Here is a 17,362-nt window from a genome sequence, read left to right on the forward strand (position 1 = left end):
AGTGGCCCCGCCCCTCGCGTCACGCAAGGCCCGCCCCCTTTCTCCTCCCTCCTGCGTACGGATCGGGACTTTTGTCTCCGCCTCTCCCCCTCCCTCTTCCACCCCTCCCAGATTCAAAAGGTCGTTCGCCGTCCAGGCGCTCCGCCCCCTACGTCTCCCCCCTCCGCTCTTGTTTCTAGTTACGTCATTATTACGAAGCCGCGTTTGGGAAGGTAGAGGCGTCGCGGTCGCGGCGCGTGCCCGGTTTCAAAGTGGCCGCCTCGGTGACGTCATCGGCCGCGCCGAGACGCTTTCGCCCCCGCTTCCCCCCCCCCCCCCCCCGCTTCCCCCGGCTTGGCTCGTGCGGAAGTGACGCAGAAAGTGCCCGCCGGAAGGGCTGCAGAGGCGGCGCCAAGGGCTTCCCAAGATGGCGAATCGGACGGTGAAGGATGCTCACAGCATCCACGGCACCAACCCGCAGTACCTGGTGGAGAAGATCATCCGGACCCGAATCTACGAGTCCAAGTACTGGAAGGAGGAGTGTTTTGGACTCACAGGTGAGCGGCTGCGGCTGGGGCTCCGGACATCTCCCCGGCGCGTCTCGAGCCGCCCAGGGAGGATGTGAGCTCCCCGGCCGGGGAGGAGTTCAGACAGAACCCTTGGAGCTCGTAGCCTACCCTGACTTTTGGACTGTAACGGTCCCTTGCGTTTCTGAGTCCCTTTCTCTCGAGCCGAACTAGGGAAGGCGTCGGAAATGTTTGCCTGATTGAGAGAGGGGCTTCGGGAGGCCTTTTTACCTTCCTCACCAGCATACCTGCAGCACGGAGTAGATACTCACTAAGTGACCGTGTCTTCCTGCCCCCTCTTTCATATTTGGAAAGCCGCACGCAGGTAGGAAGCGTTCGAGGCAGGATTGAACCCGGGCTCTCCCACCCCAGATTCTCCTCTGCTCCCGGCCGGCTCCTGTTCACGTCCAGGGTGAGCTAGCTTGGACCATAGTGGAGAACGTCGGGGTCCCTGGTGCCTGGCCCCGGCCGGGCACGGCCAAGAACGGGGTGGGGGAGGACAGACTCGGAGCTGCCTGTCCGTGGGTGATGTGGCCGAGCGAACGTCTATTAAGCTTTTATTTGTTAAGCGCTGTGCTTAATGCTAGGCCTAGGAAGTCCGAGCCGCCCCCGTCCTCGAGGACTTAGAGTGGGGTGAGCAGTGGGTGTGCAGGGAAGTCAGCAAGGTTGTTGTGTTGGTGGGGTCCCCGGAGCAGAGGGCACTCAGCCCCTTCTGCCCAGAGCGTTGCCTCTTGATCCTCCTTTGGTCGCTGTCCTTGACCCTGGCCCGGGGAGCAGAGCTCTGGGTGAGGTCGCTACAAAGGTGCAACATTGAACGAAACTGACAAAGCCTTGTTGCGGCTTGGAAGGCTGCCCAAGACCCGGGAAGGGATTTGGCTGAAACAGGTGGGGCTGCGCCTGCGCAGTACATTTCAGGGGGTCCCTGCTTTTTCTAAGGCCAAAGACACATTCTGGCATTTAAATGCCGTGGGTCAGCCAGACTGGTCTTGCTGTTTTTGACCTCTCAGAATCCATCTTTTCTTTCAAAGCTCAGCTCAGCTGCCACCTCCTACACAAAGCCGTTTCTGGATCCTCCCTCCTCGGCTGCCAGCGTCTTCTCTCCAACAGTTACCTTGTATTTAGTTTTTGCTTCTATGGATACATGTTGCCTTCCTTGGTAAGAAATCCTTTCTTTGAGAGCTGCACGTTTCAGTTTTGTTTTACATGCCTGGCATATTGTGTTTAAAGAGAGATGAGGGACTACTTCATTTTTGCCTCTGCTTCCCTAGTACCTTGTGCCTGGCACATGGCTTGAAATCAGTCACTGCTTCTTGAATGAATGCCAAGGCAGCTCTTTCAGATTCAGAAGGCAGAGTAAGTGTGTGTTTGCATTGGTACTTCCCAGTTCTTCCCTGAACTGAAATCCTTCCCAAGTTTAACATCTTATATTCTAAGGTTCTTCCCCCAGCTGTAACATTATCTTATTTTGAATGACTTGCCCGGAAGTGTTTGTATGTTGAAGGGAGAAAACATTTCTTGGGGCCTGGTCAGGCCTTTAGGGCAGGGCCATATGCAGAGATGGTGATAATAACATTGTCCGCCGATGTGATCGGAAAGGTCACAAGGGCCCCTTCACAATATAGTAATCATAACTGCCACTTAATGGTATTTTAAAGTTTGCTAAATGTATTACATAGCATCTCCTGGGAGGCAGCTGCTGGAGGTAGGATTATCCCCATTTTATAGATGAGGAAATTGAGATGAGAGATTGTCACTTGTCTGTCATCTCTCAGTTAATAAATGAAGAACCCTGGTCTTCCTAACTCCAGGTCCCTTTGACTGCTGTGTCTCACGGCCTAAACCAACCCCACTGCCGCTGCCCAGATACCAGGAGTGTCATGTTTTTAGCAGCACTCTTCTGACTCCTGACCCCCATGCCAATGCCCCTGAGCAGAACAATTTTTCAAGCTGTTATCCCAAAATGTCAGAGTTGGAAGGGGACTCAGAAAGCATCTAGCTTGACCTTTTTGTTTTACAGTGGGAGAAACTGAGGCCAGGAGAGGTTTCCCCCAGTGAGTCAGGGTTCAAAGCATAGCAGCTTCAGGCTGCAGAGAACAGGTAGTAGTGTAGTGGGGCGGGGTGGTAGAGTGTGAAGTCCGGCTGAAAAAGGTAGATTGGGGCTAGAAGCAGAAGGCCTTTAGTACTAGTGGAATCTGTAGTTCAGGAGCATGCTGAGCCTGGAGTCAGGAGAGGACCTGGGCTGAAATCCTTCCTCATGCAGGTCCTAGCTGTGTGACTTTGGGCAAATCACTTCACCTCTTTCTGCCTTAGTTTCTTTAACTATAAAATGGTGATAATGAATAGGAGAGTTTATTTGTATAGCACTTAGCACAGTGCTCTGTAAATACTAGCTGTTATAATTATCATTGTTATCATTATCATTTCTCCAAGCACTTGGTAGCCACTGAAGGGCTTTAGATAGTAGCCAGAAAGGGCACTAAAGCCTGACCTTGGGGTATGTAGAAAGGACACAGATGGTAAGAGGTTGGAGGGATAGAGTAATTAGAGAACTTGTCAACAGATTGGAGGATATGGGGCACAAGGAAGAGGGAAGGGCAACTGAAACCATGTTGGCCTCAGTCAGGCACCAGGGTTGGATCTGGGCTCAGGTATTAGTTGTCTGAATGTGGACAAGGCTCATCTTTCTCTCTGGCCTTGGATTCTTCCTCTAAAATGAGAGGGTGGCTTGGTGGCCTCTGAGGTCCCCTCTATCTTTAGATCCATGCTCCTGTGAGCTCTGGTCTCTTACTTCCCTGTCCTTTGTTCTGTTGTTTCCAGGCCAAATGCAAACTTTTTGGTTTGCCATTCAAAGCCCTTTGTCTTTGTAAGGCTTCTTACATCTTATTCCCTGACTTGTACTCTTCAGCCTAGTGACCCTGGCCTCCTGACTGTTTCACGAACATAACTTTCCATCTCTAGGTTCCTTGCGACTTTGTTGTCTGTTCCTCATGACTGGAATGGTTCTCCCTTGTCATTTTGACCTCCTGCCTTCTCTGGCTTCCTTCAAGTCCCAACTCAGATTCCATCTTGTATGGGAAGCCTTCCTCAACTCTCTTAATTCTAGTACCTTCTCTCAATTATTTTTTATTTATCCTATATGTAGCTTGTTTATACCTTTTTGTTTGCTTGTTATATCCTCGCATTAGCTTTTGAGCTCCTTGAGAGCAGGGACAGTCTTTTGCCATTTTTATATCCTTAGTACTTAGCACAGTGCCTGGCACTTAATATAGTCTATTGACTGACTGACTCTGGCAGAACAGGGCTTCCATATTTGTTGGTGGGATTGTAAACTTACAGAATCTTTTTGTAGAGTAACCTGATAGAAGGTATACCTTTGACCCCCAAATTCCACTGTTGGAACTCTACCCTAGAAGGGCTTATACACCCTATTCAGGCATTTTCAAACCATGTGTTGTATGTAATTACAAACAATTGGATCTTCCCTAAATGTCCGACAATAAGACATTATTGTCATAAAAAACTTTCATGCAGTCAATAGCCTCCAGTGTCCAAAGAATACAGACACCTCTGGGAAAACTATGAAATATGCAGTGTCTAAAAACCAGACCCCAAAGTGTGGCAAACCCCCCGCAACCATCAGAGGCCCAGGTGCCCTGGGGAGGGACAGGAACTAGACAGCGGTGCTTTGTGCATTGAAGCTAGTACAAATTGGAGTTGCTAAGCAAAGTTAGTTGACCATATTATGTTTATATTAAGTTTTAAATAATTGAAATAAAGTGAATGGCCCGTACTAGGGGATTCCTTAGTGAGTTATTTAGCATTGCCTTAGAACGACATCCTGCGCACTCCCCAGTATCACTTCAGAAAGCCCACCTTTGTAGGCCAAAGACTCTTCTTATTCTCAGGTTATGGAAATGGGCAGGATTTTTGAGAACTCATTGCTTAAGAGTTTCATGGGACTTCTTGGTGAATATACTGAGCTGAGGACCAGACGGTGCTTTTGCCCATCGGTGATTCCTGAAGGTTTGGGAGGTTGGCCTTAGAATCCCCTTGTCACTGTGCCCTTCTTTTGGTTTCAGCGGAGCTTGTTGTTGATAAAGCTATGGAACTGAGATTTGTGGGAGGTGTCTATGGCGGCAACATCAAGCCAACTCCTTTCCTCTGCCTGACCTTGAAGATGTTGCAGATACAACCAGAGAAGGACATCATTGTGGAGTTTATTAAAAATGAAGATTTCAAGTAAGTGAGAAACATGCAGACCCTTCTCTTCCAGAACGTCCGATTCCCCATTTACTGGAACCCTGGTGCTTTGACTGAGGGGGCGGATCTCTAGCACACAACTCTCCGTTGGGCTTCTTCCTCCTGGATTTTGTCCTGGGGGATTATAACCTCTTCCTTTCTTTGGTAATTGTGTCCTTTCTGGTGTACCATTGGTTTTCTTTACTTCCTTACTGTGTTTTAACTTTCCACTATATCTTAAGTAGGAATTGATGTATATTCTAATTAAAAATCCTTTGCTAATTCTCTGTTACCTTGGGCTTCTCAAAATCTCTCTGGGCCTCAGTTTCCTCATTAGTAAATTAAGGAAGATCCTTTCCAGCTGTAAAGCCAATTTCCAGGGATGATGTACAGAACCCAAACTCCCCCACATCCACCCCACTACCAACAAAGAATCCCCAATCACTTTTGTCAAAAGTGAGCTCAAAAATGAGAGTTTGTTGCATAGGCCAGATCCTATTGCCGTTTAAGAGACTCATTGACAACAGGCTGGAGGCTTCCTAGTGGAGGATCCCAGCAGGACAAGTCAGAGAATCTGGCCATATGGTGGCCTAGAGGGGAGAGTCCTGGGGCATGGACTGTCATATGCCAAAGGGTTGGGCTCCTTTGTAAGAAGGTGGATATTAAAAGACAAGGTATAGCTGTGCTTCCGAAAGAAGAGCTTAGAAGCCTAATAAGTTGTTCACCAAAGAATAGTTGGCCTTGAAAGTCCACCAGCTGTCCAATAGAAACATTGCAGAGAGGACTCCTTTTCGGGCGTGCGGGGAGGTTGGCCCCATGATTGACCACAGGGTTAGAAGGAAGTAGATGGTCACTTTGTCCAGCTTTCCCCAGTTAAGGGCTAATCTACTTTCCATTTGAATACCTCCTATGATGGAGACCTTACTTTTCAGTTCATGTTCACTGACTCTGGAATTCTGGGCAAATCACCTTTCCTCTCCTGAGGCTCTGTGTAGCCACCCTCACCATAAAGTGAGTGTGCCAACACATATACTCCTATCTTAGAGGGAGGGGGCATGAGGAGGGAGGATGTAAAGAAGGAGTCTGTGAGTAAACTCCATGTCAGTCCTAATGTGTGCCAGAACCACGTGCTGATGCTTCCTGTGCTACATTCTCTGCCTCCTTTGATCCCTACAATGATGACCCTGGGCAGTAGGCATTGCAACTGTCCCTGCTCATTTTACAGTTGAGGAAACTGAGGAGTGAAGTGACCCAGGGTCACCAGGAGGTGAGCAGCAGAAGCAGGTCTTTAACCAGGTCTTCTGTGAGAGAGGAACCTTTGCCTGAGGCTGTTGTCTGTAGCTGCCTCTTCCCCCTCTGCCAAATGGGAGATGATGAAAATACTAAGGATGGGCTTGTTTACATAGACTCATTCAGTAGTTGTTTATGAAGCATCTACTGTGTGTGTGGAAGGTCTGGGATGGCATTTATTTGGCCCTCCTGGCATTCCTGGGGGGCAGGGGCTGTGAGGAGGGTGAACCTCAAAGCACAAAGGAGGAAATCAAGGTCCTCAAGATAGAGTTAGCTGCTCAAGGTCACACAGCTAGTGAGTGACAAGCACTTGACAAACTAACAGGCTGTATGGTTTAAAAACATTTTTATTTCATTTAATAAGTATGTATTTTCTCTCCTTCCTGCCACCATTCCCAATTTAAAAGAAAAACAAAACTCTTGTAATGTGCATAGTCAAGCAAAACAAATTCTCCCGTCGGTTATTTGCATAACCACGTGGTCAGTCCATCTTGTTAGGAGGCGCACAGCAGGCTTCATCCTTGGCCCCCTAAAATCATGGCTGGTCCTTGCATTGATCAGGATCTGAAGTCTTTCAGAGTGGTTTATTGTTATTATTATATACGTTGTTCTGTTTCTGCTCACTTCACTGCGTCAGTTCATACAAGTCTTCCCAGGTTTCTCTGAAATTATCCCTTTCACTGTATCTTAGGGCACAGTAATATCCTTTAAATTCATGTAGCATGACTTGTTCAGCCATTCTTCAGTTAATGGGCATTCCCTCACTTTCCAGTTCTTTGTCATCACAGAGGGAGCTGCTGCAGAGACGTCTGTGCACATGAAGCCTTTTTTCAGATACCTTTGGGGTCTAGATGTAGTAGAGGTCTTGGCAGGTCAGTTGTATGTTCAGAGGGAATTAGCCTTTTCCTGAATCTTAGGGTGACCAGTTATTGCACTGACTTTTCTTTCAGGTATGTCCGCATGTTGGGGGCCCTGTATATGAGGCTGACTGGCACCGCCATCGACTGCTACAAGTATCTGGAACCTCTTTACAATGACTATCGGAAAATTAAGAGCCAGAACCGAAATGGAGGTGAGTGTGGTGCTTCAGGGTTCTGGAAGAGTGGACCAGTGCCCCTTGTTGGATTCTTGTTTGATCCACACCTACCCCCTCCATGGGTCCCCAGCCTTCCCAATAGCTGCTTAGTTGGAAGGATATCTTGAAATTCCAGAATTAGCAGGTAAAACCCAAGTTATAGTGACAATAGGACAACCCCGTGCACAGTCTTGTTGGGAGGATGCTGGGAAAGGGGAGCCCCTGCTGTGGTGCCTGATGTCCCTGGACTGTTTGTCTTCATAGATCCTCTCCTGCACCCCATCCTTGGGAAAAGATCATTTCCTCTCTGCTTACTCCCATTCTACACTTTGTTGTAAAATGGATCTTCCATAGGCACAGGTCTTACCATGTTGGAGCAAATATAAAATCCTATTTGGCTTTTCAAGCTCCTCACAGCTGGTCCCCTTCTACCTTCCCAGGCTTCTTACCCAGTGACCCTGGCGCCCTTTCTGGTCCTCACATGAGACATTCCATCTCCAGACTTGGGGCATTTTCCCTGGCTGTGCTCCGTACCTCCTGACCTCCCCCCCACAGCTAAAATCTAACCTCTAGGAAGAAACCTTTTCTGATCCCCCTCCATGGCAGTGCCTTCTCTTTGAGCCCACCCCCATTTTATTTTGTTTATATCCTTGTTTGTTTTATCTTGTTTGTCCGTGGTTGCTTGCACTATCTCCCCCATTAGGTTGTAAGCTCAAGAGTAGGAACTGTCTTTTCCCTTTCTTGGTATCCCTAGTGCCTGGAACATAGTAGGCACTTGGTGACTGACTAGATGTTGTGTAAAATATGGATTCCTTCGACAACCTCCTCCCACAGGGTGTCATACTTTGATCATTTGGTAAAACATCAAAGCTCCTTGAAAAGAGGGCCATCTTTGCTTTGTGTCTCCAGTATCCTGGCTTGTTGGGTGACTGATTAGGGGCCTTTTCTAGGGCTGCTTGTCCCATTGCTGGAGTACTTGGATTTTGAGGGAGTTCCTGAGAGTCTACCCGCAGGGGCAGATCGATGCCCTTGTTCCTCACCCGCCTTTGTATTTGGCTCTCTTGCTTCCTTCTTGCTCTCCAGTACTGTTGTTATTTCTAAGTCCCAGTTCCCATCTGGTGTTCTGTTTTGCTGAGCTCTTGGATTTTTTTCCCCAGAGTTTGAACTGATGCACGTGGATGAGTTTATTGATGAACTGCTGCACAGTGAGCGAGTCTGTGACATTATTTTGCCCCGGCTTCAGGTAAGAGGAAACAATCGCTTCACACAGGGGCTTTTTCAGACTCAGGTCCTTGGGGCTTGGGGAGGGGCTGGTGGGTAGAGTTTTGGAAGGAACTGGAAGTGAAAAGCTTGGGTCCTTGGGCCCTGCAGATGGGCCTCCTTTTTGGCAAAAGGGAAAACTTAGCCCTGGTGGCTTAAGGAAACACAGGTGTCATGGAATAGTAGGAAGATGGGATGCCAGAGATTTTGATTTTGGTCACCGATGGGCTTTGAGCAAATTTCTTCCTCCTTGGATCTCTGCTTCTACCTCTGTAAAACGCGGGGTCAGACAGATGACTTCAGTGGTCACACTCACAGCCTGCCCACAGCATTCAGGTTCCTCTGCTGCCAGAGCAGCAGCCCAGAAAGGATCTAGCAGTGGATACCTATGTGATATCTTGCATGTGGTGGGCTGATGGTTCCTGTGAGAACTGCACCACTGAGGAAAGGTGGGTTACAGAGGAGGATTCTGGCAGGAAAAGCCTCAACAAAGAGACACGCTAGCTTGTTGGGGCCAGACTGAACAATCAGCTGGTTTCATTCCCCTGAATGATATGGGACTTGGTGTGAACAGCAGTCCACCCAGCAATAGACAGAAGTACTTCAGCATCTCTTTGCCACCAGGTGGCTCCAGACTCAGAGACTTGTCTGGTCCTGCTGCTTGAAACTGCCGTTTGTGGTCCTCTCCTGGGAGAGCCTGTACTCCTGCAAATGGAAGGGCTCTCAGAAGGCCATTCTGATCCACTTATAAACAAGGATTTCCTCCAGGGCAGCCCTGACAAGCAGTTGGAAAACCTTGGGTTGAGAACCCCCAGAGAGGAGGAGGAGCCTCCCTGTTTCTGGAGGCTCCTCATCCTGCCTTTGGGCCACATCGATTGGTAGGAAATTTGAAATCTGCCTCCCAATGATGCTCCCTCTGTTTCTCGTAGCTTTGCCCTCTGGGGCCAAGCTGAGGATGTCTAATTTCTTTCTCATGTAGCATGGGGATAGGGAGTGGATTTGGAAATTTGTGTGTATGGGGAACTCTGTGTGTATGGCACCTTTTCTGTAACTTAAAGTCTTTTTTTTTTTTTTAAATTTATTTATTTTTGGTTTTCAGCATTCATTTCCACAAGATTTCGAGTTCCAAATTTTATTCCCATCTCTCCTCTCCCGCTACCCCAAAACACCATGCATTCTGATTACCCATTCCCCCAATCTGCCCTTCCTTCTATCATACCCCTTCCTTCCCTTATCTCCATCTTCTCTCTTTTCTTGTAGGGCAAGATAGATTTCTATACCCCATTACCTATATTTCTCATTTCCCAGTTGTACACAAAAACAACTCTCAACATTCATTCCTAAAACTTTTGAGTTCCAGCATCTCTCCCTTCTTCCCTTCCTACCCATCCCCACTGAGAAGGCAAGCAATTCAATATAGGCTATACATGTATAGTTAAGCAAAAGACTTCCATAAAAGTCGTGTTGTATAAGACTAACTATATTTCCCTCTATCCTATCCTACCCCCTATTTATTCTATACCCTCTTTTGTTCTTGTCCCTCCTCAGAAGTGTTTACTTCTAATTATTCCATCCTCCCGTTTGCCCTCCCTTCTATCATTCCCCCCACACCTCACTTCTCCCCTTCTCCCCTACTTTCCTGTAGTGTTAGATTTTCATATTAAATTGAGTATGCATATTATTCCCTCCTTCAGCCAAATGTGATGAAAGCTTTACTTTTTCCCTCTCACCTTCCCCCTCTTCTCCTCCATTGAAAAAACTTTTTCTTGCCTCTTTTATGAGAGATAATTTGTCCCATTCCATTTCTCCCTTTCTCCTCCCAATATATTCCTCTCTCACCCCTTAATTTTATTTTTTTTAGATATCATCCCTTCCTGTTCAACTGGTCACCCTATGCCCTCCGTCTATATATATGTACATAATCCCTCCAGCTACCCAAATACTGAGAAAAGTCTCAAGAGTTACAAATATTATCTTTCCATGTAGGAATGTAAACAGTTCAACTATAATAATTTCCTTATGACTTCTCTTTCCTGTTTACCTTTTCATGCTTCTCTTCATTCTTGTGTTTGAAAGTCAGATTTTCTATTCATCTCTGATCTTTTCATCAAGAATGCTTGAAAGTCCTCGATTTCATTGAGTGACCATTTTTTCCCCTGAAGTATTATACTCAGTTTTGCTGGGTAGGTGATTCTTGGTTTTAATCCTAGCTCCTTTGACTTCTGGAATATCATATTCCATGCCCTTTGACCCTTTAATGTAGAAGCTGCCAGATCTTGTGTTATCCTGATTGTATTTCCACAATACTTGAATTGTTTCTGGCTGCTTGCAATATTTTCTTCTTGACTTGGGAACTCTGAAATTTGGCTACAACATTCCTAGGAGTTTCTCTTTTTGAATATCTTTCAGGAGGTGATCAGTGAATTCTTTCAATATTTATTTTACCCTCTGGTTCTAGAATATCAGGGCAGTTTTCCTTGATAACTTCATGAAAGATGATGTCTAGGCTCTTTTTATGATCATGGCTTTCAGGTAGTCCCATAATTTTTAAGTTGTCTCTCCTGTATCTGTTTTTAAGTCAGTTTTTTTTTTCCAATGAGCTATTTCACATTGTCTTCTACTTTTTCATTCCTTTGATTTTGTTTTGTAATTTCTTGGTTTCTCATAAAATCATTAGCTTCCATCTGCTCCATTCTAATTTTTAAAGTACTGTTTTCTTCAGTGAGCTTTTGAACCTCCTTGTCCATTTGGCCCAATCTGTCTTTTAGAGCATTTTTCTCTTCATTAGCTTTTTGGACCTCTTTTGCCAGTTGAGTTAGTCTATTTTTAAAGGTGTTATCAAGCTGTTGACTTGCTTTTCATGATTTTTTTGCATTGCTCTAATTTTTTTTCCCAATTTTTCTTGCACCTCTCTTACTTGATTTTCAAAATCCTTTCTGAACTTTTCTGTGGCCTGAGATCATTGCATTTTGGTGGGGGAGGTTTTGGATGTAGAAGCCTTGACTTTTATGTCTTTCTTTGATGGTATGCTTTGTTCTTCCTCATCCGAAAGGATGGAAGAAAATACCTGTTCACCAAGAAAGTAACCTTCTATAGTCTTATTTTTTTTCCCCTTTTTTTGGGCATTTTCCCAGCCAGTTACTTGACTTTTCAATCCTTTGTCAAGTTGAGGGTGTACTCTAGGGACCTGTAAGTTCTCAGTTCCTCCAAGGTGGCATAATCAAGGGAGAAGAGTTTCCTCCTCTCCTGGCCTGTGCTTTGGTCTATGAGCAACCATAAGTAATCCTTTCTGCCCAGGATCTGTGAGTAGGATTCCCTCTCCAGAGCCTCCACCAGCTCTACCACACCAGTGCTCCTCCTCACCCCAGGACCACCACTCAGAACTGAGACCCAGATCAGCTGCTCTGTTCCCCTAGGGTCTTTAGGCAGAGGGCTCCAAAAGTGGAAGCTGCTGTCACAGTGGCTACTGCTGCCCTGGGGCCGGGGCCGGGGCCGGGGCCGGGGCCGGGGCCGGGGCCGGGCCGGGGCCGGGGCCGGGGCCGGGGCCGGGGCCGGGGCCAGAAACCACGGCCAGAAACCACGGCCAGAAACCACGGCCAGAAACCACTCCCCTTTCACCCAGGTGAAAGAGCTTTCTCATTGACCTTTGAAGCTGTCGTTAGCATTTGTGGGGTGAGAAGTCTGAGAACCACAGCTGCAACTTGTGATTCCCCACCCTGAAGCCTGCTCCAGTTCTGTCTGTGCTGCACCATGCCGCCAAGGCTGTCTCCAAGCCAGTGCAGTACACTTTTCCTGTCGGCCTTCCAGGCTGCCTTGGGCTGGAAATCTCTTTCACTCTGTTGTTTTGTGGCTTCTGCTGCTCTAGAATTTGTTTAGAGTCATTTTTTACAGGTATTTTATGGGCTGTGGGGGTAAAGCTAGAGCAGATCTGTCCTTCTACTCCACCATCTTGGCTCTGCCTCCCCCTCAAGTCTTTAGTTTCCCAGAGGGCTGAGTTCAGTGACTTTTCCAGGATCACATGGCCAGGATGCATAACAGACAGGACTTGAATCCAGGTCCTGTTAGCTTTGAGGCCAGCTTTCTATCTATGGTGACACGTTACCTTTCATCCCAAGATAGCCCTACAAATACTGGAAGACTTGTATCATGCTCCCCTCCTTGGGGGCTCTCTTACTGAAGTCTGACCCAAAGCCAGGCTGGACTTGCTGTTCCTGCATCCTGGTGCCCTCAAGTCACTTCCCGTTCTTGGGGGTCTAAGGCCCTTTCCAGCTCTCCACTTCTGTGAACCTCACAAGGTCTAGTTGGACTCCCTGGGAGGCTGGCTCGACCAGGGGGTGCCATATGTGATCATCACCCACTGTTTCTTCTCTCCTTCATGGATAAACTTGACAAGGCTGCTCAGTGCCTCCAATTCCTCTCATTTCCCAGTGTGTTGTGTTCTGGCTTCTAGCCTCATTGTGAATTGGAATGACTCTCCAAAGTTGTCGGTGATCTTTTCATTGCCAAATCATTAACCCTCAGGGAGAAGCTCCTTCTCCCAGTGCAGATGGGCACTTACCTGGGGGGACTGAGGAAGGTGGTTTGCTTGGGATAGCCCAGCCAGTGTGTCAGGGCTGAGTTTGAATCAAGGTGTACCTGCCTCTGTCTGTGACTGGTACTGTTATATGCTATGCCATGCTGCTTAAATTATTGTTACTCTTTCACTGGAAATTTCTTGGTGTAAATAGGAAATGTTCCTTAAGACCTGAAGCCCTGGGTTTGAGTCCTTGCATCTGTGGAAATCTCTATATCCTTTAGTGCTTCCTCAGGCATAAGTGGTTCTGGGGCTTCTGCTCCCTCCCCACAGGATTCTCATAGTGTTTCTGAAATGGAATGGTTGGAGTAGGACAGTGCTGATGCCCCTCGCCTCTGTCTGCTCTTGTAGAAGCGGTATGTGCTGGAGGAAGCTGAGCAGTTGGAGCCTCGCGTCAGCGCCTTGGAGGAGGACATGGACGATGTGGAGTCCAGCGAGGAGGAAGAGGAGGATGATGATGACAAGGTCAGGCCACAGGGTTGGGCCTTTGGGGTTCTCTTCAGAGCTGCTGTCCTCCCTACCCCATCTGTCTCTACCAAATGGCCTGGGCATCTGTACCAGTGGTGCTCCGCCCTGGCAGAGGAATGGAGGATCCTTTGTGTTGTATGTCATTAGAGCTCAGCTGCAGAAGCTGTCTGACTGCAGAGTGTGGCTTCTGCCTCCGTTATGGTAGGGAGACCAAGGATCACAGTTTTACTTCACAGTTTCTGGGATTGGCTCTGCAAACTTGACTTTGTCTGTCCGTCTATTGATCCATTTATTTTCAGTATTTTGTTAGCTACATTTTAACATAATTGATTTTCTTTGTAATTCTATGCATTTTGTTTTGTGAACTTAAAAATATGATTCTGGAAAGGGCTTCCCAAATAGGCTTCCCAAGACTGCCGGACAGGGTCTGTGACCCAGGGACGGTGACCAAAGAGCCTTTGATTTCAATGGCCGGACAAGAGGATGGCAGTGCTGGGCTTGGGTCTGGTGACTCAGGTTTTTCCTTTGTACCATTCACTATCTGTGTGATTTTTAATCTCCCCACTCCCTCCACTTACCCAGAAAGGTCTGTTGAGAGAAGCACTTAAGGTGCACTTTCTGCCTGTTTTCATTATGCAAGTGGGATCCATGCCTGCTGTAGACTCTCCTGAGGCCACCTCCCCTTGTGGTCCCTCAGCTGGAGATCTCTGCAAACTCTGAGGGCAGCCTTGCACCCTCCCTCCCTGCAACCCCTTCCTGGGCCAAGGTTGGCATCCTTTCCCCAGAGCCCCCGAGTTGCTGTGATGGCGCCCCACATGCTGGCACCAGACATCTTTCTAGTTTTCTTCCCCTGAGAAAGGCCCTTCTCGAGGCCAGTACACCTAAGAGAGTTTGAAATCCTTTGTGCCACTTTTGGCAAGCCTTGTAGTAGGTCCTTATCATTAGCTCTTTCAGACAGGCAGCCACAAAACTTCTGTTCTGGGAGCCTCACTATACGTTGAGCACTCCCATGTGCCAGCTACGCTGTGGGCCTGCCCGGCTGGGCACTGTGGAGAGACAGAAGACATTGGTGACTAGCGCCTTGCCTCCCTAGAGCCTAGAGCCTGACGGGAAGATGAAACAGATGCCTGTGGAAATGTACAGATGATGGGAGGAACGCATAGATGGATGCTAAGTGTGAACTTAAGTGAGTTTCTGGGGAAAATGGCAGGTACTGCTCCTTACCAGCCTGTGTGCCTGGCACATAGTATGTGCTGTGTCAGTGCTTTTGACATTCTCTTAACTTCAGCAAGCACTTGTTAATTGTCTACTGTGTGCGAAGTGCACACAGTGACCAAGATGCCAGCATGTACACAGAAGTCAATACAGAGGTACACAAAGCGCTCACTGCCAGGAAAGACTTCTACTTCTTTGGAAAAAGAATCATTGATGTCTTAGGCCCTGTTGTCAACAACTCTTCCTCCTGACTCCTGTCAGGCTTTCCGCCCCTTGTAGTTAATTAAATCTAATTAAGCAAACAGACCCTTGGTCCTGTGGATGCTGTTGGAAGATGGCACGGCATCCCGCCATTAGCCTTGGGGCATCAAGGCTGGGCTGAGTTCCACCATCAGTTTGATTGTGGTTTTCTTTCTTTTTTCATGCTCATGTGCTCCCATACATCGGGTCTTACCATATTTCCCTGAATTTCTCAGATCAGTCCTTCCCTGTGGCCCAGTAATGTCCTGGCACATGCCATGGAGCATCTTGTCAAGAGGTGCCCTTACAAGCCCCACCTTTGAGAGAGAGAGAGAGAGTGTGTGTGTCTGCGTGTCTGTGTGTAGCTACTTTCCTAAAGACAGGGAGGTGGATTTATCGATGGGAAGTGAAAAGGAAGGTGTTCTAATAATCCAGAATCCAATGGAAACTAGAGAAAAGAGCATTTAACAGGAGTGTAAGCCTTTTCTGTGGTGGGGCATAGTTGGCATTGCCCGTAAGGAGATGTCCTTTGTTGACTCTAAGGGGTGATTCTGTTGTTGGGCAGTGCACACTGACCTACCTGTGGTTTGCCCCTTTCCAGCTGGAGAGGGCCCCAACCCCAGATCACCGCCGGCGAAGCTACCGAGACCTAGACAAGCCTCGTCGCTCCCCTGCACTGCGCTACAGACGAAGCCGGAGCCGCTCTCCACGGAGGTAATGGGTGTGCTGGGAGGCATCCCTTCTATCAGAAAGAGGACACTCCTTGCCCCTGAGGCCTCATTGGCGTGGGGTTGAGGGGCTGCTCCACACTGTGGAGATCTGGCTGGGCACCACAAACTCAAAACAATTGTCTTTTCTTCCCTTGCAGACGCAGCCGATCTCCCAAAAGGAGGAGGTAAGAATTTTACTCATCTGGGCATTGATTTGGCTCCATTTTAGCAGACATTTAATGAATGTACCTGTGTGCAGAGCCTGGGTTTGGAGGCAGCAGGCCTGGGTTAGAATCCTGCTTCTGCCATGGTTTGTATAAGGCCTCTCTAGGCCTTGGGTGCTAGCACTGGGTGATCCAGCTCCACATTTGGGGGTCTGAAATTACTACAAGACTTACTCTAATGCCGTGTCCCCACAGTCCATCCCCCCGTCGAGAAAGACACCGCAGCAAGAGCCCTCGACGCCACCGGAGCCGATCGCGAGAACGGCGGCACCGCTCCCGATCCAAGTCTCCAGGTATCCCAGTTCCTTGGGTGCAGTCGTGTGCATCCGCTGAGCTGTAGGGTCCAAACTGCAAGTCCCTCAGAAAGTCCTTCTCATCGGGGCTGGGGCTCCATGCTGCCATTCCTAGGGTTGTGGGGCTGGTGACAAGGCCTCCCATCCTGTGGGTCCAGGAGAGAGAGGCCACGCTGGAGTGATTACCTAGGAAAGCATCAACTCACTCACTGTCCTTCCCTCCCATAGGCCACCACCGGAGCCACAGACACAGGAGCCACTCCAAGTCCCCAGAAAGGTACCCCCTCAGACCCGTCAAAGACAAATCAGACATGCAGCCTTGTCTTAGGCTGATGTAGCTGAGAACGCTGGGCATGGGGCAGGACTGGGCCAGAGCCATCTGTCCGTTTATAAGTAGCCTGACTGAAGTAGTTACCTTCCTCCTTTGTACACCGCCTGCCTCACAGGGTTATAGCCTTAAAGTAGTGTGAGTCACATGGGACAGTCTGCCCTGAGCCTGCCAAACTAACAGGGAGAACTGGTACCCAGGTGAGTCCCTCCTGTGGCTTCTATCCCCTTCCTAGCTATTTACACGGTGCCTTCCTGCGTTCAGTGCTTAGCACAATGTCTTGCACACAGTAGGCGCTTTATAAATGCCCAGAGACCCGCTAAAGCAGGGACTTTGTTCTTTTTGCTCCACTCCCAGTTGGTGCCCTCCATGGTCTTTGTCAGAGGGCAGGTCTGTGTGCCTAGGCCTAGTACACGGTAGGTGCTTCGCAAACACTCACCGACTAAGGGAGTGAAGTCATTTGTACTGTTGTTTCAGGTCAAAGAAAAGCCACAAGAAGAGTCGGCGAGGAAACGAGTAGTGTTCACCTGAGCAGCATTCTTCTGGGTCTGAAGGCACCTGCCCACGAGGCCAGTAAGGACTGGCCTTGCTGCTGTGGCCGCTGCCACCGCCGCCACCGCCATTATCCCCTTCTGCAGCTCTGCCCTGCCCCGCCTCTGTCCCCAGTTTCTATGACTTTTTTTTAATTGGCCTAAGCCAAGCCATGCTGAGTTTTTTGTGATGTAAAGACTTATTTTTGAACCCTTCCCCATTTGTCTGAGGGAAGGACAGGATGTTTCGCCCTAAGGGCTGCCATGACTCCTTTTGTACCCCTTTTCCATTTTTCTGATTACACAAGGTTTATCTGCAGACATTAAACTGTGATCGACTTGGGTGCAGTGTCGTGGCTCTTTCCTTCACTA

The 17,362-nt window shown here is 48.3% G+C and overlaps 1 protein-coding gene across 2 annotated transcripts; it reads left to right on the forward strand.

Annotated features, from left to right (window-relative positions):
- The first annotated feature begins 73 nt into the window (after positions 1–73).
- PRPF38A (pre-mRNA processing factor 38A) lies at positions 74–17,333 on the forward strand. 2 transcript variants are annotated; one of them, XM_072649472.1, is made up of 11 exons: positions 345–870; positions 1,574–1,701; positions 4,625–4,784; positions 7,025–7,146; positions 8,307–8,392; positions 13,334–13,447; positions 15,507–15,619; positions 15,774–15,800; positions 16,035–16,132; positions 16,361–16,409; positions 16,938–17,333. In XM_072649472.1, the coding sequence occupies exons 3-11, from the start codon at positions 4,648–4,650 to the stop codon at positions 16,978–16,980; spliced, it is 789 nt and encodes a 262-aa protein (XP_072505573.1). In that variant the 5' UTR covers positions 345–870; positions 1,574–1,701; positions 4,625–4,647; the 3' UTR covers positions 16,981–17,333. The 2 variants fall into 2 exon arrangements, with proteins under 2 accessions (XP_072505572.1, XP_072505573.1); XM_072649471.1 differs by lacking the exon at positions 1,574–1,701 and having other exon boundaries at positions 74–536.
- Positions 17,334–17,362: the final 29 nt, after the last annotated feature.

The sequence above is a fragment of the Notamacropus eugenii genome, chromosome 2, assembly GCF_028372415.1.
Source record: "Notamacropus eugenii isolate mMacEug1 chromosome 2, mMacEug1.pri_v2, whole genome shotgun sequence".
NCBI lineage: Eukaryota > Metazoa > Chordata > Mammalia > Diprotodontia > Macropodidae > Notamacropus > Notamacropus eugenii.

Excerpts from the sequence above, each read along its gene's own strand:
- PRPF38A (XM_072649471.1), top strand. The coding sequence starts at position 407 with ATGGCGAATCGGACGGTGAAGGATGCTCACAGCATCCACGGCACCAAC. Across the intron at positions 13,448-15,506 it reads AGGAGGATGATGATGACAAG|CTGGAGAGGGCCCCAACCCC; the intron begins GTCAGGCCACAG and ends GCCCCTTTCCAG. Across the intron at positions 16,410-16,937 it reads CACTCCAAGTCCCCAGAAAG|GTCAAAGAAAAGCCACAAGA; the intron begins GTACCCCCTCAG and ends CTGTTGTTTCAG.